Source organism: Andrographis paniculata, unplaced genomic scaffold (assembly GCF_009805555.1).
Source record: "Andrographis paniculata isolate CXL003 unplaced genomic scaffold, ASM980555v1 Contig54END, whole genome shotgun sequence".
In the NCBI taxonomy this organism is placed as follows: domain Eukaryota; kingdom Viridiplantae; phylum Streptophyta; class Magnoliopsida; order Lamiales; family Acanthaceae; genus Andrographis; species Andrographis paniculata.
In genome coordinates this window covers 575,675-600,875 of record NW_026137589.1, presented here as the reverse complement: position 1 = coordinate 600,875, position 25,201 = coordinate 575,675, and the positions used below count along the sequence as shown (strand labels likewise).

At 35.5% G+C, this 25,201-nt stretch overlaps 1 protein-coding gene across 1 annotated transcript; it reads left to right on the top strand.

Moving 5' to 3' along the window:
* The first annotated feature begins 6,646 nt into the window (after nucleotides 1-6,646).
* LOC127255884 (ankyrin repeat-containing protein At2g01680-like) lies at nucleotides 6,647-8,605 on the top strand. The gene is made up of 2 exons (XM_051281646.1): nucleotides 6,647-7,254; nucleotides 7,751-8,605. Exons 1-2 carry the CDS (start codon nucleotides 6,667-6,669, stop codon nucleotides 8,540-8,542), a joined length of 1,380 nt encoding a protein of 459 aa, XP_051137603.1. The 5' UTR covers nucleotides 6,647-6,666; the 3' UTR covers nucleotides 8,543-8,605.
* Nucleotides 8,606-25,201: the final 16,596 nt, after the last annotated feature.

Sequence of the window (25,201 nt, the reverse complement as noted above, 5' to 3'; positions counted from 1 at the left end):
AGACCTCTCACTAGAACCCAAAGGCACAGAAGATAGCATCGGCACCCGGCATCCAAGTCTGGTCGGGAGGAGCTAGAACAGCAGGATACGCAGCTGTGGTCAGGCCACACGCAAACAAACTTCGGTAAACCTACGATGGAAAAATATGATTTGCGGTAGCAGCTCCAAACGCATCAGGAATGGAGGTTGAAACAGGTGATTCCAGAGACAAGGCTACCCTTAACAACGACCCAGTCTGAAAAACTTGATAGCTCCAATTCTAGGGAATGAACTCATAACTAGGGCCCTTGATGAAGACGGGAACTCTATGACCAGTTTCGATGTCATTTTAAGTGATTGGGATCTTGAATGGGTCTTATTGTGTAAAACTGACTTCAAAATTGATACGGTTGTATTTTTTCCAAGAAGATTAAAACGTTGTAAGCCTAACCGTTGTACTTCCAAGGGGACGAGCATGATTCTAGGACAACCCATATCAACTCTATGTTGAATTAGGAAATAAAAGAAGCTGCCAGACGAAGTTGCTACAAAAGGACGCAAAGAAGCTGCACAATAATAGATAAACCAGTTCCAGATATCTATTAACACAAAAGGAGCTATCGGAATGGGAGTTCCATGCAAAGCTAGAACCAAGGTACCGCTGAAATCTCATACAAAAATATTAAGCTTGAAATTTTGGCATTCGATGTAAACATTTTGCCCAAATATTTTTTTAGGGGCATCTGTTGTTGGGGATGGTTTTGGGTTATTAATGAAAATGGTTGAATATAACTGCGTATCGTGACAATGTCACTTTCTGAATATGATATTTTGACTCAATTCATTTCAAAGGTTACGCAAAATTTGTATTGGGATAATAGAAAGTTCGATCTCGAATTTTGGTAGAAAATATCGAGACAAGGTGAACATTGGGAATATATATGTGATTGGAAGCTATAATTTATTGTAGGGATAAAATCAATATAAAATTTTCAATTTCAATTTCAATTTCAAAATGACTGAATGTGTTGTTTCAATTCAAATATTAATGAATTCAAAATGAATTGATGTGTTGATTCAATTCAAACATAAGTTTGAATTTATAATTTAAATATTATTAGATACATCAATTCATAAATAAACACAACTTTCAAAATTATAATTATGGACAAATTCCATAATAGCCCGTACCACTTAGTCATGCCCATGACTAAGTTAGTTATTATATCATGTCTCATAAATTCAATTACAAAACTTTTAGACTTGTACATGACATACTTAGTCCTGCCCATGACTAACGTTGCATTTGCATTTTGTTCTAGAATTTGTGATACTTATCAAAATTATGTCAAAACTAGATTCTTCGACCATGCACTCAACGCGTCCCATCCTAGAGTTCACTTAATCCTAACATCTATTATTCTCGAATAGATCCAATTACACTAAAATCACTAACAATCCTCCTCAATTTCAGTGTAATTCTCAATTTATTTACAAATTAAATCATAATCATACACAATAAATCCATGCATAAACAAAAATGTCGCAAATATTGAATTTTCGTATTAGTACCTTACACGTTAAAAATATTTGAGAATCAGGGTGTCCTTAAGGATTGAACACTTTAAATTTTTTTGAATACATGTAGGTAGAGTACACATGAACTTATAATTCCATTGATTCGAACTTCACACTTTATAAACCATGTGTCCATATCCATTTGCAAGCATATCGAAAACAACTCCCTACTTTCTCGAAGTGGAAAAACTTCATGGTCGTGTATAGGAAGCTCATTTATTCTTGCTCCTGTATAAGAAATTTTTCAAATGAGTTATTAAGAGATATGATCTCAACCTACGGTTCTTGAAAATCTGAATGCCTACGTGGGATGTTTGAATAAAATGCGTTCCAATCTCCCTAATATGAGCTTTCCACATTGAATTCAGTTTCTAGCATCATACTAGAAGGAAATTGGATATCTCATACTAGGAAGATTTAAATGGACTTCAATTATATCCTAATAAAAAACTTGTGCACTAAGTCTTTTACTAACTATTTTGTCAAACAATTGGCTAACTTTTGTTGTGACCAAATAAATTCAACCAATATCACCCCATTCGTGATTAAATCATGAATCATGCTATTTCTCAGACCTATGTGTCAAGACTTACTATTATAGATTTCACTATAAGATTTAGGTATTGTTGAAGAACTGTCACAACAAATAGAAATGGATGGTACAAGTTTTGGCCATAATGAACTCTCATATACCAAGTTATTAACCAATTCAACTTCCTTTCTAAGCACGACTAATGCTAAAAATGCGTATTCCGTCGTTGAACTTGTGATGCACGTTTGGTTCTTGGAAGCCCAAAAATTGCACATCCCCAAGCAAAAATGTCTATCTAGTGATGGATGAATGATCTTCCGTATGGTTTATCCAACTCGTCTCTGAATATCCTTCTATCACCTAAAGAAATTCATAGTACGATAAGCCATAGTTAATAATATTTTAATTATTTATTTCTCACACAATTTGAGGAACCTCCCCAATTGCAGTATGGGCATGCAGATTGTTTGTGCCAAACAGCCTACACTATTGTTGGTGTTTGGAACGCTGCTATCAATCTAAGGTAAGATTTGTAATCGCCAATAGATCTAGTAACAGAAAAAATTCAATAGAGAATTATCACATTCACTCCCGATTCTCTCATGAAGTTATAAACTCAAATTACAATCAATCTGAAAAATCTTATTTGAAAGTTAATTTGTGTAGAACTTCCAAATATTTCAATTCAAACAATTTCAATTGCATCAATTTCACATATTTGAAACATTCAATTCACAAATTTTAGCCATAAAACCAATCAAGCACTTGAACTCAATGTAAGTAAAGTTACTTAACATTAACATGCTTGAATTTATAGCCTACACTCAACATTCTACACAATGTCGATCACACATAATTATATACAAACATACCTTAATCATTTAAGCATTAAATACTAATTTTTTGCAGTAATTAATATCAAGTATGTACACATGTCTTGAGATTCAAGACATAAACGAGTAATTATTTATATTAATTAGAATTTATTCAACTTATTAAAATAAGTCGATTCCTCTGAATGGTGGTTTCCCTTTCCAATTCGGAAATCATATTTGAGGTGATTGAATTTTTCACAAATCCAACAAGCCAATTTTGAAATCTTCTTGGTTCCTTTGTTGGATTAAAAAAGCTTGCATTTCTTACCATGATTGAACTTGGAATTCTTCTTTCCTTTACATTTCTCAATCATGTTCACAGATAGTCCTGCAATATCATTGCCTTTGCCATATTCTTGCACTATTAGAGATTTCTCTACACGTATATGGCTAACAAGTTCTACAAGTATCAACTCTTCCTTGTGTTTAAGTGTTTGCTTAAATTTTTTCCGTGCAGGCGGTAACTTCTCGATGATGCATGAAACAATAATGGATTCATTCATGTTCAAGTCATGCTGCATGAACTAACCAACGATGCAAATGATCTCGTTGTACTACTCCATGACATGCCTCGAATCTACCATCTTGTAGTTGTTGAAGTTGTTGATCAATAATTTCTTGCTCGATGCGTCTTCAGCCATGTAATTAGATTCACGTGACCGATTCCATATTTTGAGAAATATCAAAAAGTGGATCTGATATTGCATTGAGAATATGACCGCGAAAAATTTAGTCATTATACTCCCATTTGCTCCTACGATGGGTTGCCTCTCAACGTTTCATCTTTGATTTCCTCAGGGCATACACCACCTTCAAAGTAGTAAGAGAAAATGCATCTTCTTCTGCCAAAAATGGAAGTCAATGCTTTTGAACTTTGTCAACTTGCCAAACTTCGTCATTCAAAGTTTCACATTCCATGTTTGTCTCGAAAAGATCATATTCGATTGTTGTGATTGTTATGGCTTAGAAACAAAAATGGTTTGATCACTTTCCGAATACGATATTTGACATAATTCGTACCAAAGATTACACAAGATGAATGTTGGGAATACATATCGAGACAAGATGAATGTTGGGAATACATATGTGCATGGAGACTAAAATTTCTTGCAGAAATACAATCATTGTACGTTTTTCTTATACTGCAATTGAGACCAACCATATTTTGTTATAGATCACAAGTAACCTTTCATTTAATTTAAACATACACAATGGGTCAACTAAAATTTCAATTTTAAAATGAATAAATTCGTTATTTCAATTGAAATATTAATTTGAATTCAAAATAAATTAATGTGTTATTCAATTCAAATATAAGTTTGAATCCATAATTTAAATATTAGCAGACACATCAATTTATAAATAATCACAAATTTTGAAATTAAAATTATGGAAAAATTTTAGAATAGCTCGTACCACTTAGTCATGTTAGTTATCATATTTTGTCCCATAAATTCAATTACAAAACTTCTAGACTGGTACACGACAGGCTTAGTCATGCCCATGACTAAGGTCGCATTTACACTATATCCCAAATTTGTGTTACTTGTCAAAATTATATAGAAACTAACTTCTTCAAGCGCAGACTCCACGCATCCCATCCCAGAGTTTACTTAATCTCAATATCTATTGATCTTGAATAAATCCAATTACACTAAAATCACTAACATCTATTATCTACTAAAACTATCGAAGATGGCCGGCAGCCCAATGAAGAGGAAGGAGATATAAATTACAAATCACGTCCAAGAAAATAAGCAACTAACGAAATACTGGTCAAACACATATTGAAAATGGATGAAAAGAATACGTGGGAAAATAGTTTGAAAATGGATCATGGACCAACAACACGTCCAGCACCAACATACTCCAAAATTTTCAGATTTTTTCTTTTTTTCTTTCTTTCATTTTTTTCTCTAAATTCTTGTTTTTATTCATGCATTTGTTTATGTTAATGCATTTCTAATTCTTGGAATTTTCCCTATTTTCATGCTATTTTTGGTTTCTTGTTTATCTTTTCTTGTTGCTAGATTTTTCAACATTTTTAAGTGCTAGTATATACTTTAATCCTACCCGTTGTCGCTTTAATTTTCAAATTATTATTCTGCAACTTCTAGTCTAATTCGGTGTATCTCTAGACGTAATTTGATTCATGGTAATCCAACATGATATTATCGATTCTGATTTACTGCTTTTTAGTTACGAATGATCATGAGATGAGGTTGGACATTTTTTTAGGAGGCTGGGAACCTCTTTTGTATCGATACTGATAGGTCCAACCCATTAGGTCGTTTCGGCGTCGATTTTCATCCACAACACAGTTTCCTTATAATTTATGCTTATTGAACATTATGGCTTGTTATTGAGCTCTCGAAAATTTTTAATGAGTATAGAAGATAAAGACACTGAAATTTGAAAGGCACGCGCGGAAGATTGAGTCAAAGCAGATAGTCCAAATCTAGAAGCTTTTCCAGGTGTAATCCACTTGGCAGCATCCTTTGATGTTTCATCAAGAAAAAGTTTAAGGCAGAGATGTCAAGTCGTTAGGCGGAAAGTTCCAACAATTTGTTCAATATGATAGACTGAGCTCGAGAATATTTCCTCACATGTAAATTTTGTGAAACCATACAGAACTCCTTGACAAGCTTCGGACAATAATTTTGCAGCTTAGTACTCGAAAATAACATGTATTTTTGCTTCAAATAAGCAGTTAATCCCAACTCAGTTAACTCAATTTAAATAGGCTTGTGAAACTTGCCACAATAATCAGTTCTCCCATCACATGTGGGGGGTGTCTCACATATTCCTTTTATGGCTTGAAATCGATATTGATATATTAAGACTTAGCAATAAAGAGAATTTTCAAATCTGAAATATGGGGTGTGCACATGAATTCAACCATGCCGAAAGCTCAATGGCTATATTGCTATTTAAAATGACCATCTTCAAACTCTAATCGCGGCTGTTGGATTGAAGGTCAATCTAACTAATCTAATTAAGCACCATTTTTTATTTATTTATTTAACAATGACAACAACATGAACTAGAAGAAATCTGAGATCAATCATGAAATGTTAGTTCTAGTCGAATTGGCAAACTTGACTTGGCAATCAAATTGAATGTCAAGTCTATAGGTTCATCTATTAGTGTTGACAACTTGTACTTTAAACGTCTTTTATTTATTATACTAAACACTTATGCAAATCTATTAGTGTTGGCAACTTGTGTTAAACCACTTATTAACATAAGATTATTGTACATGTGGCTTGATGGTGATCTTGAACTCTGAATATCATAGTGTAATTAAGACATCAGGTTAGCTATTTATAAATTTATTTTTATTTTAATCATATAAGACGGTGGAGCTGAAGTTTTATCGATGGCGATAGAGAAAGAAATGTTCCTAGTTATGATGTAAGTACAACACCTCACATTGTTAATTCAGACATCCCCTTGATTGATTTGCTCGATGGAAAGAGTGTAATTGTTAATTGAATTTCAATATAAAGAATCTACAAGTTCACTGAATCAACTCAAGCTCGCCTTATACCTGCTCAATAAAGTCAAATGATGGAACTATGGCAACTTGGATTTCAACATGGCAATTTGGAGCTATTTAATACCCTAGTTTGTTGGGCCATCTCTTCTTTCTAAAGTTTATTTAAATAAAGAACCAGCTTTACTCTGAATCTCTCAAGAAAAATGAAGAAGTTGCAAAACAAGCTATATGAGGCTGCCACAGAAGGCAGCGTAGCCTCATTGCGGGAGCTGCTCGAAGAAGATGCACTGATTCTTGAAAGAGATGATTATGTAGCCGAGGGTTTCTTGGAGACTCCTCTGCATGTGGCAGCCATGTTAGGAAATGCCGACTTTGTCAGGGAAATGGTTAGGATTAAACCTCAGCTTACGGCTGAATTGGACTCACAACAATCGATTCCTCTTCATTTGGCTTCATCTAAAGGCCATGTGGATGTAGTAAGGGCACTGTTATCAGCTGATCCACGAGCAAGCCTTGCTCGCGACAGAAATGGTTTTACACCACTTCATCTAGCAGCAGTTAGAGGCAGGCTTGAAGTGATCAAAGTGTTGCTTCGAGAAAAGGTCGATGCAGCACAACTGAGGATACATAGAGGTGCAGGAGAGAATATTCTTCATCTGTGTGTCAAACACTATCAGCTCGAGGCTCTAAAGCTCCTGCTCAACAAAGCCTGTGGTCGGGAATTAATCAACGCGAAAGACGCTGATGGAAACACTCTTTTGCATTTAGCCATCGCTTATAAACAAGTCGAGGCAAGTGTTAGGTGTAATATAGTTTTATGTGCAAATATTTCACATGTGACAGACGTTCCATTAGTTACCTTTCTTCATCTATTTCTCATTGATATAAATTCAACTTTTGAGAAAAAATTATTATTTATACAAGATTAGACTCATTTTAGATAGAGATTATTAGAATTTTGAAGTTTTAAATATTTTTTTAAATACTAAAATATTGACTATTTAATATAATATTTTGCAAGAAAAAATAATAGTTTGAATTATATATATTTTTTTAGGCAGCGGACTCTTTGTTGGGTCAAATCACCAGGTATACAACATATATTTGACACAATGAAGCATATTTATAATACAATAACACCATATTGGCGCCCATATTTAAATGTTCCTTTTGATGAATAGTTGTCAAAACTGCACACTCCTTATCCAGTTACATAATGTTGCTAGATTTCTTAGCACCATATGGTATGACAATTGTATAAATATAAGCTTCTATACTCTTGAACAGACTGTTGAGTTTTTGCTAGCCATGCCGGCACTTGATGTGAAAGCTCGAAATCTAGGTGGGATGACGGCTACAGATGTATTTATTGGAAGCAGATGTGATATAAGAGATGTACACATTCAAGAATCCTTAAAGAAGGCAGGTGCACTTGGAGCAAAAGACCAAAGAGCGATGGATCGATCTCCATCTTCGTTTCTTGATCACCATCTTACATCCTCAAGCATTAAGAAGAGCACCCGAAAACATCAAGATGATTGGTTAGAGAAGAAGCGCAGCGCCCTGATGATTGTGGCTTCACTGATTGCAACAATAGCTTATCAAGTTGGAGTGAACCCTCCCGGTGGTGTTTGGCAAGATGACAATCTCGAAAGCAATTCTAAGTCCATTCATGTTGCAGGCATTTCTATAATGGCGCGTAACAACCCCGTAGGCTACACTAAATTTTACATCGTGAATACAATCAGCTTCATATCATCTCTCAGCATTATTTTGCTTCTGACGAGCGGATTGCCCATAAAGCGTAGGTTCTTCGTGTGGATTCTTATGGTCATCACGTGGATTGCAATTACAGCCACAGCCGTTACTTACATTTCTGTATTAGCACTGCTGGCACCTCCATCAATGCAAGATAACTATGTCCTATATGTGATTGGGATTTCGGTCGTTGTTTGGGTGTTGTTGATGGCTCTCCTCCTCCTCGGCCATACCATAAGATTGATCATCAAACTTTTTAAAAAGATGAGTAGAACATTGAGGAGGAGAAGAGTTGCAAACCCCACCATTGATAGTGTTTAAACATTTGTGAGTTTGTCTACTCCGAATGTAATTTCCTAGTGTTAAAAGATGCAATATATCGAAATTGCGCCGGTGATGCAAATAATCATGGATTAGAAATAGTACGACAGGTTACTATTTTCATAATTGTTGGGGACTCCCGTTTGCGGGATATGTAACTAATGGCTTAGTTTCCCTAATAAGTTCGAGCTTTTAGGTTAGACGGTCATTAGCATCCGACATGGTATCAGAGCCTAGACTAGGTCTCGAGTTCGAGTCCCGCCCGTCTCCATTTGTGGCATATGCATGTGCAAGTTTCGCAGACCCACTTGCACCTGAGGGGAGGTTAGACGGATGAAGTATTATTATTTTTTATCTATGCTCGAAATTAGATGAAATTTGCATGGTTAGTCAGAAATGGCCTAATAAGTCAAAGTCGTCATTTTTTCATGATATTTTTTGGCCATAAGAGATCCTTTATATTTCCGTGGTCTTGGAAATTCAATATTTTTGGCTTAAAACTTCTAGCCCGGAGGATTGGTGGGTTCTCGGCCAACTCAATCTGAATTGTTGGTGGTATGCGATACACTTAGGAAATAGCAAATATAAATTGACTCAAGAACAAACGGACCAAACAAATGGTATTCGATTCAAGATAAGAAAACACAAGGAAATTAAATGATAAATTTGTTGGATGAGATGTGTTTCCCCCTAGCACAGCTCGGCTTATCTATTTTATTTCTTTCCAAGCCATTATGCTACTTTTCATAAGGCTCGTATTCAACACTCCATTTAGTGCACAATACCTTCTACTTACTTAATGGACTAATGGTCATTTAATCTCTTCATAATGATAAGAGTAATGGCCAATAAATCCATATTATATAATCCATCACCAAATCCATGTAACCTCATTATAATTGCTTCTTTCATTACTCATGATTATCTTCTTGAATGTCATATGAGTTCCTTTTATTTTCCTTCCAACAGTTCAACAAGAGTTCTGTAAAGTTGGCCTTAATTTATTTTGATCTCGTTTGAGTTGTATGCGACCCAACCTTAATCAATTCATTTCGTCTTCTTGCCCAAACCACTTAATATTTTTATCGGCACACCAGAATATTTTTTGCGCGCTAACATAATGCCCCATATATTTCACAAAATAATGAATCCTAGACATACGAAATAAATTTTATGAAATATATACCTGAATCGCCAGAAAGGGAACAACTGACTGACTTGCCACAAAATAATAGCTCGCCGCAATAAGTTTCCATTCATTGGATCGACTTGGCAACCAACCATACCAAAAAAATGCCTCGCTGAAGTTGGCAAAGACATTCAATGCCAACTCCGTATAGCAAGTAATGCGATTAGATCCAAACTCATCCTTTCCTCACTTCTCGACTTAATTGAAATGATCAACTCCAAATTAGACATCATTGGCGGCAGTATGTGCGGTCAAAAATCTATTTTAATCGACAATAGATGCTCAACCAGCAGCTTTCTTGCCAGCATGAACTTTCCCTTGGAAGAGTAATAACAACATCGGTGAGTCAAGCCCTTTAACCGCAAGCGATCAAGATCAGAAAATTGGGCGCAAATCCAGCTTGTTCCATCATGTCACCAAGGTTTATTTCAGCAATGTATCTTGATCCCCGAGCATTAGCGATATCTACAAAGCTGGAAAGAACAGCTCAAGCCCTTTATATTTTCCTTGCTCGAACATCATTGAATTTTGCTTGGTCTGCACGTTGCTGAATCCGGAGCCTTATTTCAAAGCGAGTTGCGTTTAGAATGCATTCTATGCCAAACTCATTACGTGCAACTTGCCAACTTCTTGTATGACGTCTCGCCTATCGATTTTATCTTTTTTCTTTATTTCTCCACTTCTTCCATGAATCGCCACTTCTTCAAACTTCTTGGGAGCATCAGAATGTCAATCCAAAAGTCTGGGACTAATTGGTACCCACTTTCTGATCAGTGATTGGGTTTCCGACAATTGAGCATTAATCAGAATCCATTTTTTGCATGGTCGTTTTGGCGACTACTCTCAAACTTGGTTAGCTTTCATTTTGGACATTTGGCGACCAAGTCAACTTCTTTTTGCTTATGGAAACTAGTGATTTTCTCAAATCCTCTCACTATCGTCCATCTCCTTTCGCCGCAGCCCGTTCGCTGACCAAGTTGAGTTCTTTTTCACCCATAGCAACTCGTGACTTTTCTAGATTCACTCGTCACTGCCAAGTGACCCATTTGACGATCAGATTGAACTATAACTCATGGAAGCTAATGACATGTTCAGATCCTCTCTTTCCACCACCCTGCACTAAGCAAATTAGTTTTCAAATCCGGAAAAAAATACAATACCAATTCTTTGATCAGAGTTATTTCTGGCACGTATTTTTACACTTCCTTTTCTGGTGACAGGAATTATGGAACTATCTCCAAATTTCACGGTGTTCCTGAATGATTCATCCAAATCTGAAAACATGGAGCGATCTCCACATATATGATTGCTACACCCTGTGTCGAGATACCATATATTCTTTTAAGTGTCTTCGGAATTATGATAAGCCATCAAGAGAGATACTTCTTCATCCTTTTTCTCTGGCACCACACTCTCGATGTAATTTAGTTCTGCATTCAGATTTGTTGTGACCAAATTTATGACATCAAAAGCACTCTATATATGTTGGACTTTATTTTGGTACCACTTGAATGATGATAAGCCTTCCCCTTTTGAAAATCTGAAGCTAAATCATCATTTATGTTGATACGTGTGTTCTGGTCCTTCCATTTTCCATTTCCCTTATTTGAGCCTCTAGAATAAGTTGATGTCAGTACGGAGGGCTTGAAGTTGAACACGTTTTGCCTTTACACTTCCGCGGTATTTCTGTTTTAGAGAGTCCCAAATTTGTTTGGAGGTATCTTTACAAAGAACCATCTTCAAAGTAGGACGATCAATTGCCTGAAATAGGTAATTCTTAGCCTTCAAGTCATTAAATTTCAATGTTTCTCTCTCAGCCCGCCTTTCATCGGATAATACGGTACCCTCTAGCAAATCTGGTACTCCAGATTCTACAACACCCCAATATTCCTTTGATCTCAAGAAATTTTCCATAAACATGCTCCAATGATCATAGTAACCATCGAGGCGAGGAATAGATGCCGGGACAAACGATGCTTCGGTTTCCATTGCTACAAAAAATTAGTAATCAAAGGTGGCTCTGATACCACTGTTACTCGGAAAGAAAGGAATATGCAATGAGAGATTTCTTACTTGGTTTCATAGAGATTTTTAAATATAATATATAATCAACACTAATTATTAAAAGGCATAAAATCAGCCTCTAAATATATTCCAGAGATTTGCTATATCAATGGATAAACTAATCAACCAAATGGTATCGACTTTATTTAGCATAACTAACATAATCAACACTAACACTATAGACACATAATTAAATTTATTTTCAAAATGATATCAACGAAAAATATAATTATTGCGAGAAACTCAAGAAATGACAAAAGACAAACAATGACACAAGGACAAAAGGATTTAGTAACCCAGTTAGATAAGAATGATTTACGTCTAGGGGCGTTGCCAAACCAGGAATTTTACAATAGAATACGCAGACACATGTTAAATTGAGAATATATGGATATTTATAGGCTAAGTCTATGCCAATAATATATCCAAATCATATCTCTAAAATCTAGAATATAATGTACAAATCATATATAATTATATCTCTAGATTTTAGGATATAATCAGACTTCATATCTCAACAATCTTCCAACTGATTGCATCTTCCATTTCAACATTTTACTTCATCAGCAATGATAGTGTCAAGCCTTCTTCTTCACTCATCGAGGCCAAATGAAGTTGAACACAACTTCAATTCATCTAAGGTCTTCACCTTAGGTTGTCTTCCAGGAATCGGCAACTTTTCCTTTTCAGCTCTCTCCCACCCTTTGAGAACGCCACATTTCGTTGCTTCCCAAAATACAGTCCTCGCATATTCCAATATCAACGTATTTGAGACCTAGCAATAATAATAAATTCTACAAAATAAAATTATTTTAATCACACATCCAATGAACGGGCATACACCCAAAGTGTATCATCACTTGAAAATAAATGATATGTTGACTATTATAAAACAAATAATCAATAATAATAACAACACAACAACTACAATAATAATAATAATATTTTCTCCGTTCACTAGTAAACTTTTTATTTGTCATTTTAGTTTGTCCAAATCAAATCTTTTTGTTTCATTTTTTAGAAAAAGTAACTCTTAAATAAATACCAAAATATCCTTGATTTTTACTTTTCAAATTACTTTTCAAAGGTAAAATGAAACATTATATTACTTTATTACACTACATATATATATATAATACACATTTATATAATCAGTGTGCAAAAGTCCAATAAAAACTTTACTAGTGAATGGAGGAAGTAACTACAAACTCCAAATGCATCGTTCATTGAAAAATCCTTGCATGAATAAACACAAACAAAAATAAAATTTAATTTAAATTCTAATAGGTGCAGCGTGCGGGTGAGGAAAAAAAAGGCAGGGAGAGGAAAAAAAAAAGCTTGTTAGGGTCTAAAATCTAAAGATATAATCTTCTTCAACTTGAGGCCCTGAGCACTTATGTTACTCTCCTAGGATCCGGGTATGATTGTTATTAATAATAATATTATTAATATTATTAAATTTTCTTGTTTTATTTTTAGAAATATTCAAATCGTTGTTGAAGCTAAACAAAAGTCTGGTTAATTAGGCTCAGTTAGTACTACTAAAATTTAGATTAAATTAATAGTATCTAGGGTTTAGGGTTTATTTAATGTTGCATTTAAACATAATATGCTCTTTTCAATACAAATGATTGGATTTTATAACTATTATACTTTTTCTGTCCCTTAATAAATTAACTATTTTTCTATTTTGGTTGGTCCAAAACAAAATATTTATTTCATTTTTTAGTATTAAAAATACCCTATCTACTATTAAAGATATCCTAAACTTCTACTATACTACCAAAATGTCATTAACTATTTTTAACCAAATTACAAAATTATATACAGAATTACAAAAAATGTTGTTTCTGTGGCCTCGACTTCCGCCGAATGCGGGGTATAATTCAGTCTTTGTCTACAATATATATGGGTTATATGGTGGTTATTGATAGTGTGGTTATGCATATTAATGCCGATAACCCATAGGCACGCGTACTACCTGCCTGGACCAAATAACAACACAATTACATGAACATGAGTTTTATCTCTGGCTCAAACGACTTGGTCATGGTCATGGGTTGAGATTGAGTTTGGTGAATGCTAGACTTGACGAAGTCAATTATACTATGAAGCCAAATCAAACAAAAAGATATTTTGTTGAAACCCAAGAAAATATATTTTTATGTAACAAAAATATAACCCAAAAATTATAATTTCATGCATATATAATAAATGATTATTTGATATTTTCATGATATAATAATTTTCTAACAATTATAAAAATGATTATTTTGATATATTGCACGACTATCGTCGCTCGATTAACTTGCCAACATCATGGATGTTTCCGGAAATTCGAGTGTAGGCACATCAGGTGTCGATGTTTCTACTGTGTCGACAGATGCTGGTTAGACGGAAAAAAATATTGTTTCGAGTGTGCCGATTTATGGCATTGTCGATTGGAAAATACTAATATAAATTCTATAAAATGATTAGTAAGTTTCAATTTACTAAATATTGACAAAAGTAAACACTCAAACTAAACGAGAAGTTTGTGTGGAGGCAAAAATGGCTAATATTGTTTTCTTTAGTAAAAAAATGCGAAGCCATTGGATATAATTCACATTGATATGTGTGATTTAAAATATGTGCAAATTTGAGGTGAAAAAAATATTTATCACCTTTATAAATGATTGCACGGGATATTGCTACATTTATCTATTAAGGAAAAAAGAGAGGCAATAATGCCTTAAAATAATAATAATAAGGCAGAGAATCAACTGAGATGTAATATCAAGGCAGTTCAAAGTAATTGGGGAGACAAATGTGTAGCTCTGTATAAAAAATTATGTGGCATAATTCATCAGACTACGATATCATACTCACCACAATTGAAAGCATTACGGAATGCATGAATGCCTTGTTGATTTACTCATAATTATCCAAAAACTGTGGGGTAGTTCTAACTGCAAATTATATTCTAATTACAATTCCGCTTAAAGGTAATGATATAACTCCTTATAAATTGTGGAAAGGTAAGAAAACTTCATACAAATATTTGAAATATGGGAGTGTGTCTGGCTAAAATATAAGTACCGTCTCTCAAAGCAAGTCGCGGAGAAAGTGGTAGTTCATGTAAAGCTAGTAAGAGTCTTAAGGTATTTAAAATATACTCTCAACTTTTGGCATACATTACGCGAGATATCCTCCAGAACTTTAAGGGAACTATGATGCTAACGGGATATATGACACAAAATATTTGTTCTCTACATATGTCTTTATGACCAGAGGTAGAGAAATTGCATGGAAGTCCAAACATACTTATATAGCTCAATCAATTTTGGAAAAAAAATTAGTACCTCTGGCAATGATATATTGTGATAGTCAAGCTGTAATAGAGCTAAGAATGAAGTTTACAATTGTAAATTTCGACATATCCGACACAGACACAACAATGTGTAACAATTGATCGCTAGTGGGGTTATGAATATTGACTACAGGTCAATAGAAAAGTTTGTTGATCCACTAACCAAAGGGTTGCGTCGTGATCAAATGTATAAATTGTTAAGGGAATTGATCTGAAATCCACAAATTAAGAGACAATTACAGTGGTATCTAACAAAATCACTCGGAGATCCCAAGACTTAGTACAATGGGAAAACTAAGTTGTAATAGTTCGGTACAAACACTCGATCACCATTCTCTAAAAAGCTACGAGTGTTACAAAATGCAAAGTGGTATGGTTAATTCACTAACTCTTAATAATTCTATAAGTATAATTGAATACTTTAAGACAAGATTACCTATTGATAACTCTCGATTTTGCTATATTTTATAGCTTATATTTATTTAATTATTTATTTATTTATGTCGAATTTTTTAGTATTATTTATGTTAATTAATTCTAATAATTGTATTAATTTCATCTTGTTTGTATAATATTAATTTATTGGTTTTTAAGTATAATTTATAATTATTTTGGTGTATAAATTAAATTAATTGATGTGTTTTTTGAATTATATTTTTAGGCATTATTTATGTGTTATTTAAGTATTTAATTTTAGATAAATTAATTTTTTTTAATAAGTATTATTTATTTATAAGGTGTTTATTATTTATATAGGTGAAATAATACTTGAAAACTGATATGGGAGTCCAAAACTGGTCTTAAAAAGCAAACAAATGGCTTCAGAAGCGAAAAAATAGTCACCGGCGCGAAAATCAGCAAAAGTCAATGGTCAACACTGGAAAGTCAACGTGCGAAAGTCAAAGTCAACCCCTGCGGGAAAGGCAAGCGGCGGCTAGCATGGAAAGTGAGCGGCGAGTGCATAGGAGTGCGCGAGCGCGGAAGGCAAGCGGCGGCTGTGCGAAAACTTTGGCATCGAAGTGAGCGAGGCGATGCCGGCTGCACGAAAATTTGAGCGAAGCGGAATTCTATGTCCATTAATCCGTGAGCGGCGGCTGCAATTATGAGCGCGGAAGGCTATGCATGGAAGTGAGCAAAGCGGCGGCTGGTACGGAAATGTGAGTAGAGAGGAAAACCATGCGTGGAAGTGAGCGAAGCGGCGGCTGGAGCGGAATTTGAGCGGCGGCCGCATTAATTCTCGTTGCATTTATTGCCGGTGGGTCAGCCGCTGCATTTAATGCCCAGGCTCACTCAGCTCTGCATTTATTTCTGCACTCTCTCAGCTCCCATATTTAATTCCTGCATTACTTTTTAGCCAATTTTTGGCTATTTTTGTGTAATTTTTATTGTAGAACCATCTAGAAAATAGGTAATTATATTAGTATCTATTTTTAGAGTTAGTTATTTATGGTTATTTTTAAAGGTAGTTAGTAGCTATTTTTAGAAGTAGTTATTTATTAGCGGTTGTAACCGTCAAGCTTCTAGAAGCTTTTCCCCCATAAATATTCCCTCTAATTGTACCATATACACATATACACACCATATATACACAATAATATACATTCTATACACTCCATTTTTCTCCATTTCTTTTCTTCCTATTTTTATCTAGTTTAATGATACGAGATTTTCGGTTTTGTATCGCGAACAAACCGATTTTCTCCTCCATTTTCTTTTAATTCCTGCATATTATTTTAGCTAGTAAAATTCTATCATATTTCTCCACCTCACCTTCACCCAAAAATTTCATGTTCGATTTGAATTGTTCAAGTTGGATTTCGACAAGGTTACGGAAGGGCGATAGAAGAATCGACTATTTCAGCCCTATTTCGTGTCACAAACAGATTTCGGGTAGTTCAACGTAGCTAAGTACGCGGGAGCCTTTTCGACCTGCTTCGTTGCTATTCTGAATTCGATTCAGATTAAAGAGAGGTATTAGAGGGGTAGAGCCACTAGCGGAACGGTTGGAAGAATAATTAATGGGGCATTGGCGGTGGTCTATTGGGTCACAGAAATTTTTAGTGACAGTAGAGTTTCTTGCTTATAATGTTCTTCGTCGGGTGTCCCTGAAGCCTCGTTGTAAATCCCCTAAGGTCGAGTACCAACCGAGTCGAGAATCGGCTTAAGCGAGCAAATGCGATCACGTTCATTCCTCCGAACCGCCCCGCAATTATACATATATTTTTCGCTATCACGCCATCGTCACCCCACTCATTTCATCCATGGAAATCTAACCATTAAGGAACGCAAAAGTCAGACACAAACGTCTCGCTTCATCCTTTTCGAGATACGTATATTTTATCATTTTTTAGTTAGATTTAATTTCTGCAATTTATCTTTTCAGCTTCTTCGATTGCATTAACTCATTGCACTTTTTCTAATTAAATATAGGATATTCGCATATTCCCTGAGTTCGACCTGGACACTCACCGGTTAAAGAGATTTTTAATTTTTGACGAGCTTTTTGGAGTTACGACACGAACACGCATGAAACTATTTTCATTTTATAAATATATATATCATTTTTTTTGTATCTTAAAATATATTTTTAAAAATCTCCAAAAAACTTCGATCAAATTTTGGCTCCGTTGCCGGGGAATAAGCCTAGTATCTTTGTTTTAATTGGAAAATATTGAGTTTAATGCTAATTTAATTTTAATATTGAATTTTATTTTATTTTGAAAATTTAATCCATCGGCGGTATGCTTTGTAGGTTTCGAGAGTGCGATATCCTTCGAGGATCAAACCTGCACGGAATTTATCTTTCGAAAAAAAAAATAAAAAAAAAATTCCGAAAAAAAAAAATCTGCAGCAGCGCCTAGGCCTTTGCCGCTGCCCTGTGTTATTTCTTTTCTATATATATAATAATAATAAATAAATAAATAATATTAATAATAAATAATATTAATAATAATTTTTTTTTAATTTTTTTTTGTTCATTCAGGACTTACTCGATGATCCGCTCGTCCCTCTTGTGTGATAGAACGTCTCTCCTTGTGAACTCCGCGCGCAAGCGGTGACTCGAAGCCCTCTCTACACCGCTACTGCTAAAGATGTGAAGGCCGATGTCTTCTCCTAGCCGTTGGAAGCCACCGCTGAAGCCATGGGATCGCCGCTTGCGCGATTCTCCCGATTCCTTCATTAGCCAAGCGGCAAAAACAAGCGGGAAATGTGAGCGGGTCTGCAAGCGAAGCCAATTTCAGGCAAGTGCAGCAAAGCGGCTGTATGTAAAGCGGCGCAAGCCCGTCCTGCAAGCGAAGCAATAAATTTATTCTTCTTTATTTTGGGCAAAAATTCATTTTGTTCAACTGCGCCTACTAAGAAAATTCCCAAAACATAGTCTTGGGCTAGAGAGATTTCAGATTTCGAATTAATAGTCAGTAATTCCAGGTAAGAAGATTTTTATTTGTATATTCTTTCTTCCCCAAATTATTTATCTCTCTTTTCCATTGTTCAACCAATACTTTCTTCCCTAAAATTTTCGCCATTTCAGAAGCCCTAGCTACTTACGCCTTCAATGTCTTCCTTCCTTCCATCATCTTCATCACCTAATTCTGAGAAAAATCTGAATTTCACACCCGATTTTCTTTCAATTTCCTCCAGCCCTAATTACTTTACCGTAAATTCCCCCAATTTCTTTACCGTAACCTTTTTCTCCCACCGACGAGGATGAAGCCAACCACACCACTTGTTCCAATTCTAGCTGCCTATGAATCCACCTATGAATCCACCGGTAAACATTGTTGAAGTTGATACTTGAAGGGAGTTGAAGACAGTTACAGCACTTAGATAGCGCATTGCTGCATAATAACTGAATAACTGCTGGCAGTTATTTTTTGTATATATCTCTGAGTTTTGGAAGTGAAATAAGATGTTTTTGTACTTTTCGATTCACAACATGGTATCAGAGCTATGAATAGCGATCCGTAAACTCATACATTTTCGATTCTACTGTAATTATGCCAAAAACGAGGAGAACTCCATGGAATATGTTGATTAATGAAGAACCACCAGAGGGATCACGATCCAACAATAATGGGAGAAATGTCATGATTGATGAAGATAATGCTGAGAGGAAGCAGAATCGTGGATCTACCATGCAGCAAGTAGATCAACTCGAGAAGAATGAGATTAACGAGATCTTACAGATTCATCATAATGATCATGCGACTCTTCAACTTGTTGCAGCTCCTCTAACAAGTAATAATTACTACACCTGGTCAAGGGGAATTAAAAGAGCTCTAGGAGCTAGGAATAAACTCGAGTTAATTGATGGAACACTGAGACAACCAGAACCTGATTCAAGTTATTATAAGGCTTGGATCAAGGCTGATTACATGGTTGTAACGTGGATCACTAACTCACTTACTAAGGAAGTTGCAGATTCATTTCAATACATTGAAAAGGCTAGAGATCTATGGGTTGAGTTAGCAATGAGATTTGATAGGAGTAGTGGACCTAAACTATTCCAATTAGATCGAGATCTAAGTTTGTGTGTGCAAAATAACTCATCTGTTATGCAATATTTTAACACATTGAGTGCTCTTTGGGATGAGATTAACATCCTTGATCCACCATCAGGATGTTGTTGTGGGGAGAGTAATTGTGAATCTATGTGCAACATGAGAAATAGTATGAATAGAAGAAGAGTGAATAAGTTCTTACTTGGACTAAATGAAAGCTATGAAAATATTAGAGGCCAAATACGTATGATGGAACCTTTACCTTCCATTAGTAAGGTTTATTCGATGATTTTGCAAAAGGAAAATCAAAGAAGAGTCTCTGCTCAGGTTAATAGTTCAGTTGAATCAGCAATGTTTGCAGGAAGTAACTATCAAAAAGGGAATAGATCCACTGATGGATCTTATAAGCCTAGAACCTGGTTGTCTAAGGAAGAAAAAAGAAAGTTAAAATGTACAGATTGTGGGGAAACTGGACATGATGTGAAGGAATGCTTCAAACTTCATGGAATACCAGATTGGTACAAGAAATTGAAAGAAAACAGAGGGAAAGAGCAAGCTCTATGTGTTACTTCTAATTCAGGAGCACCACAGGACAATGGACAACAAGAAATGGAACTGTTGATTGAGAAATGCTTGAAAAAGATGAATATTACAAAGCCAGAAGTAAAAACAGAAAATTCAAATATGGTAAAAACAGGGATTTCACCTTTTGATGCATTTGATGGCCATTTCGCTTTTGGAGTACTTGATCAAGTCACAGAACAACAATGGATCCTTGATTCAGGTGCCAGCACTCATATATATGGCAATGCTGATGTCATGCATTCTTTACAAAAGTTGAAAGTAGGGAAGAAAGTCTATTTGCCTGATGGCTCAACTCAATTGGTTGAATACTCTGGATCAGTTAATCTCACAAAGAAGCTGGTGTTAAGAAACGTGTTGTTGGCACCTTCTTTCACCCATAATCTAATATCAGTTGCACAGCTCTCAAATGATCTTGATGCCAAATGCACCTTTATGCCTTCACACTGTATTATTCAAAAACGGACAAATGAATCGGTCCTTGGAATAGCGCAGGCAGCAGGAAGGCTATACATTATACATCAAGACAATAAAATTCTTGCAAATACAGTTACTGAAAAAGGAGGGTCAAGTGGTCCGGATTGGCACAACATGCTTGGGCATGTTTCTATCACAATCATGGAACATATCCCAGAATTGAAGGGGTTGTGTGATGAAGGGTTAAGAGCAGAGATTGCAACTTGTGAAGTCTTTCATCAAGCTAAACAGCGTAGGACTTCTTTTCCTTTATCACAACAAAGAACTACATCTTTATTTGAGCTGATTCATATTGATGTTTGGGGTCCATACCATGGTGAGAATATCACTAATACACCCTATTTCCTCACTATTGTAGAGGTTCATAGTAGATGTACATGGACTTTTCTCATGTCCACCAAACAACAAGTCTATGGGATTCTGAAGAAGTTCTGTGCGATGATCAATACTCAATTCAATATGAAAGTAAGGCAGGTAAGAAGTGATAATGGCACTGAGTTCTTGAATTAAAATATCGATGATCTGTTCATTGAACTTGGTATTATACATCAGTTATCATATGCATATTCACCACAACAGAATGGATTGATGGAAAGGAAGCACAGAACCATACTTCAAGTTGCTAGAGCACTAATGTTTCTAAGTTAGTGTACCTCTGAAACTGTGGCCATATTCTATTCTACATTCTACCTGGATTATTAATAGAGTTCCAAGTGTGGTGCTTGGATGGAAAAGTTCTTATCAAGTTTTATATGGATATCAACTTGATTTGTCCATACTTAAATCTTTTGGATGCTTGGCGTATATTGTAGACAATACTCCTGGTAGGAGGAAATTTGATGCCAGGAGTAAAACATGTGCTATGTTGGGTTCTGCCAGCAATCATAAAGGATTTGTAGTCTATGATTTAAAGGAGGAATGCATCATCATTTCTAGAGATGTTCACTGCATTAACAATATCTATAATTTTCATAGTGCAATGGGAACTACTGAATTACCTTTGGTCGTTACAAACCCATTGCAAGTTACAGAGTCGGTACTTGCTAATTCTCATGTGCCAGATATTAGTGTTGCATGCCCTTCATCTAGGAGGGATTCATCACATGATTCAGACTTCTCGGATCAGGAACATGCAGATGATATGGAGGGATAAGAAGATAATATAAGTGCTGATATTATGGTCTCTGGTTCACAAAATGCTTCTCCTAGACCTCAGAGACATAGAAGGGCACCAGGCTGGATGACTGATTTTGTTGCCAATATTAGTCATCATACTACACATGATACATGTAACAATTCTCAACTCACTCCTCCCACTTTTCCGTTCGTTGTGTCTCTTATATTTACACCTGCATTTGTTAGTTTCCTGGCTCATGTTTACGAGTTAAAGGAACCAGTATCTTATAAGGAGGCAACACAATATGTTGAGTGGGTTGATGCTATAAACTATGAGTTGCAAGCCATTGAGAATAATGGGACATGGGAGATCACAGATTTACCTGTGGGAAAGTCTGCCATTGGTTCCAAGTGGGTGTACAAGATAAAACTCAAGCAAGATGGTAGCATTGACAAGTTTAAAGCTCGGTTAGTGGCCAAGGGATACAAACAACAATATGGCATTGATTATGATGAGGTGTTCTCCCCAGTTGCTAAACTTGTCACTGTCAGAATTATATTTGCTGTTGCAGCTATGAAAGGATGGATTCTTCACCAAATAAATGTTAATAATGCATTTCTCCATGGATTTCTACAAGAGGACATCTATATGCAAATACCACAAGGTTATACCAAAGGCAAGACAGGTCAAGTTTGCAAGTTAGTCAAAAGCCTATATGGTTTAAAGCAGGCCTCAAGGGAATGGAATGCAGAGTTTTGTAGAGTGTTATTTACTTATGGATTCACTCAATCTGCCCATGATCATTGTCTCTTTACAAAAGGGTCAGGGGATTCTTTCTTATGCCTCATTGTATATGTTGATGATGTCCTTGTTGCAGGTCCCAATTTGGCACTTATCATAGAAGTAAAATCTTTGCTGCATTAATGTTTCACCATCAAAGATATGGGGGAAGCAAAATATTTTCTAGGTATGGAAGTGGCTAGGAGTTCTGGAGGTATATACTTGTGTCAGGGAAACTATGCTTTAGATTTGCTTGATCGCATGGGATTAGTTGGATGTAGAGCAGCTAGCACTCCATTGGTCCCTGGTTTAAAACTAACTGGAACAGATTCTCCAGCATTTCATGAAGCTGATCAGTACAGAAGACTCATTGGTCAATTGCTTTATCTAAATCTCACCAGACCTGATCTCTCTTTTGCAGTCCAACAGTTAAGCCAGTTTGTGAACTCTCCTCAACAAATACATTGGGATTTGGCTATCCATGTCCTCAAATATTTGAAGGGATGTTAGTCCATGGGATTATTCTATTCCTCCGCTCCCTCTTCTTCTCTTACGGGTTTTTCAGATGCTGATTGAGGGAGTTGTACTCTCACTCGAAAGTCCATCACAGGCTATTGTGTTTTCTATGGTTCTTCCTTGATATCCTGGAAATCTAAGAAGCAAACGGTTGTTGCATTATCAACTGCAGAATCAGAGTACAGGGCCTTGAGTACTATGAGCAAAGAGCTACAATGGTTATCTTATTTTTTAACTGATTTGCAGGCCGGTTTTCTTCTTCCTATTTCTGTTCATTGTGATAACATTGCGGCGATCCAAATTACTCGCAACCAAGTTTTCCATGAATGGACTAAACATATCGAGCTTGATTGTCATTTTGTACGAGATTTGTTTAAAGCTGGTTTTTTTATTCCAGCTCATGTGTCTACAGTTGATCAGATTGCTGATCTGCTAACTAAGTCTGTCCCTGGACCACGATTTTCTTACTTACTTTCCAAGATGAGGCTGGTGGATCTCCACCGGCTCCATCTTGTGGGGGTGTTGAAGTTGATACTTGAAGGGAGTTGAAGACAGTTACAGCACTTAGATAGTGAATTGCTGCATAATAACTTAATAACTGCTGGCAGTTATTTTTTTTTATATATATCTCTGAGTTTTGGAAGTGAAATAAGATGTTTTTTTACTTTTCGATTCATAACAAACATCGCAAGGAAGAAAGGTTGTATTACTCAATTTCACCTTCTTTTGCCTATTTTCATCGAATTTCTTAATTTTGAACATAATGCTAATACTTTGAAATTTTGCAGGTCTGTTTTGGGATTCGATTGTGACTTTAATTCCTTAATTGGATTATGTCCTCCTGCGGATATTTATTGTAGTTGTGATTAGGATTAAAATTATGTTCGGATTTTGATTTAGTTTAAATTGGGATGAGTTGTCGAATTTGTATACATAGTAGGTATATGATTGGTGAATTGCAGACTTTCTAGGAGATTTGGGTAAGATGAGTTGTGAGTTTAATTCTTATGTTGATTTTAGGATTAATCGATAATTTAGACAAGGCACAACAGCCTCCAAGGGCTGATTGCAGGTTATGTTGAATTGATTCGATTTGAGTAATTTAGGGCATTCGATGAAAATCTGCATATAACAAGCTGTTGTTGTGCGCGTATTCTGGAATTTTCAGAATGTTCAGAAATAGATTTGACACTTAGTTTGCAATAAGTGTAAGGATGTCGATGTTTGGAAAGTTCCTAAACGACGAAGATACTTCCATGATGTCGAAAAAGGGAGTTCCATCGCATCATATTTTGAATGTTGCATTACATCTATGATAAATTATGCTATGTTGAAGTGTTGTTTGGTTTGATTGTAGCTCCCTCCGATTTTTATCAAGGTTGTTCGTGGACAAACAACAATTCAAGTGTGAGGAGAGAAGTCATCAGCACCGCCAAAAATTTTGAAAGGAATTCGGCTGGAACATCTACAAAATCAGGGAAGTTTATTTGCATTATTATTAATCTATTTGCTTACTAACTGATTACTAACTTGTACATGTAAAATATGTGTTAATTACTTAGTCAAAATCTAATTGCCTTAGTTTTTTTTTTTAGATTAGTATTAGTTTAGTCTATAGATTGGTTGAATTAGATCCATTTGTTTGACAAGTTAGTGATAGTTAAGTCTGCTGCATTTAAGGTTGAGTGTAGCTGTTTTAGGTTTTTAGATTCAATCATGTTTGAATTTGTAATTAGTTGCAGTTTAGGTCTTGTAATGTATTTTTTTGGTGCTATGTTACTTGCTTATTTGTATAATAATGTATATTGAGTTGTTAAAGTTAGGCTCTAGTGTTGTTTTGTAGGTGTGCTTTTAGTTTAGTTAGATTAGTTACCGTAGTTTAGTCCTAACTCAGTCTTGCTGCATGTTTAGTTTAGTTGATACATGCTTGGTGATTGCATTAGCTTAGACTGATTCATAGTAATTTGTTGCTGCTGGGTTAGGATTTGATTAACATTAATTTGTTTTTGTTCATTGCTGATTTGTAATTAGCATTAGCTTAGGCCTCTTTGAGCGGTGACGAAAGTGAGCGGCAGCCCGCCCT

Bases quoted from the DNA above. Each gene is read 5' to 3' on its own strand.
- LOC127255884 (XM_051281646.1), top strand. From the start codon at position 6,667: ATGAAGAAGTTGCAAAACAAGCTATATGAGGCTGCCACAGAAGGCAGC. The intron at 7,255-7,750 runs GCAAGTGTTAGG...ACTCTTGAACAG, and splicing joins TCGCTTATAAACAAGTCGAG to ACTGTTGAGTTTTTGCTAGC.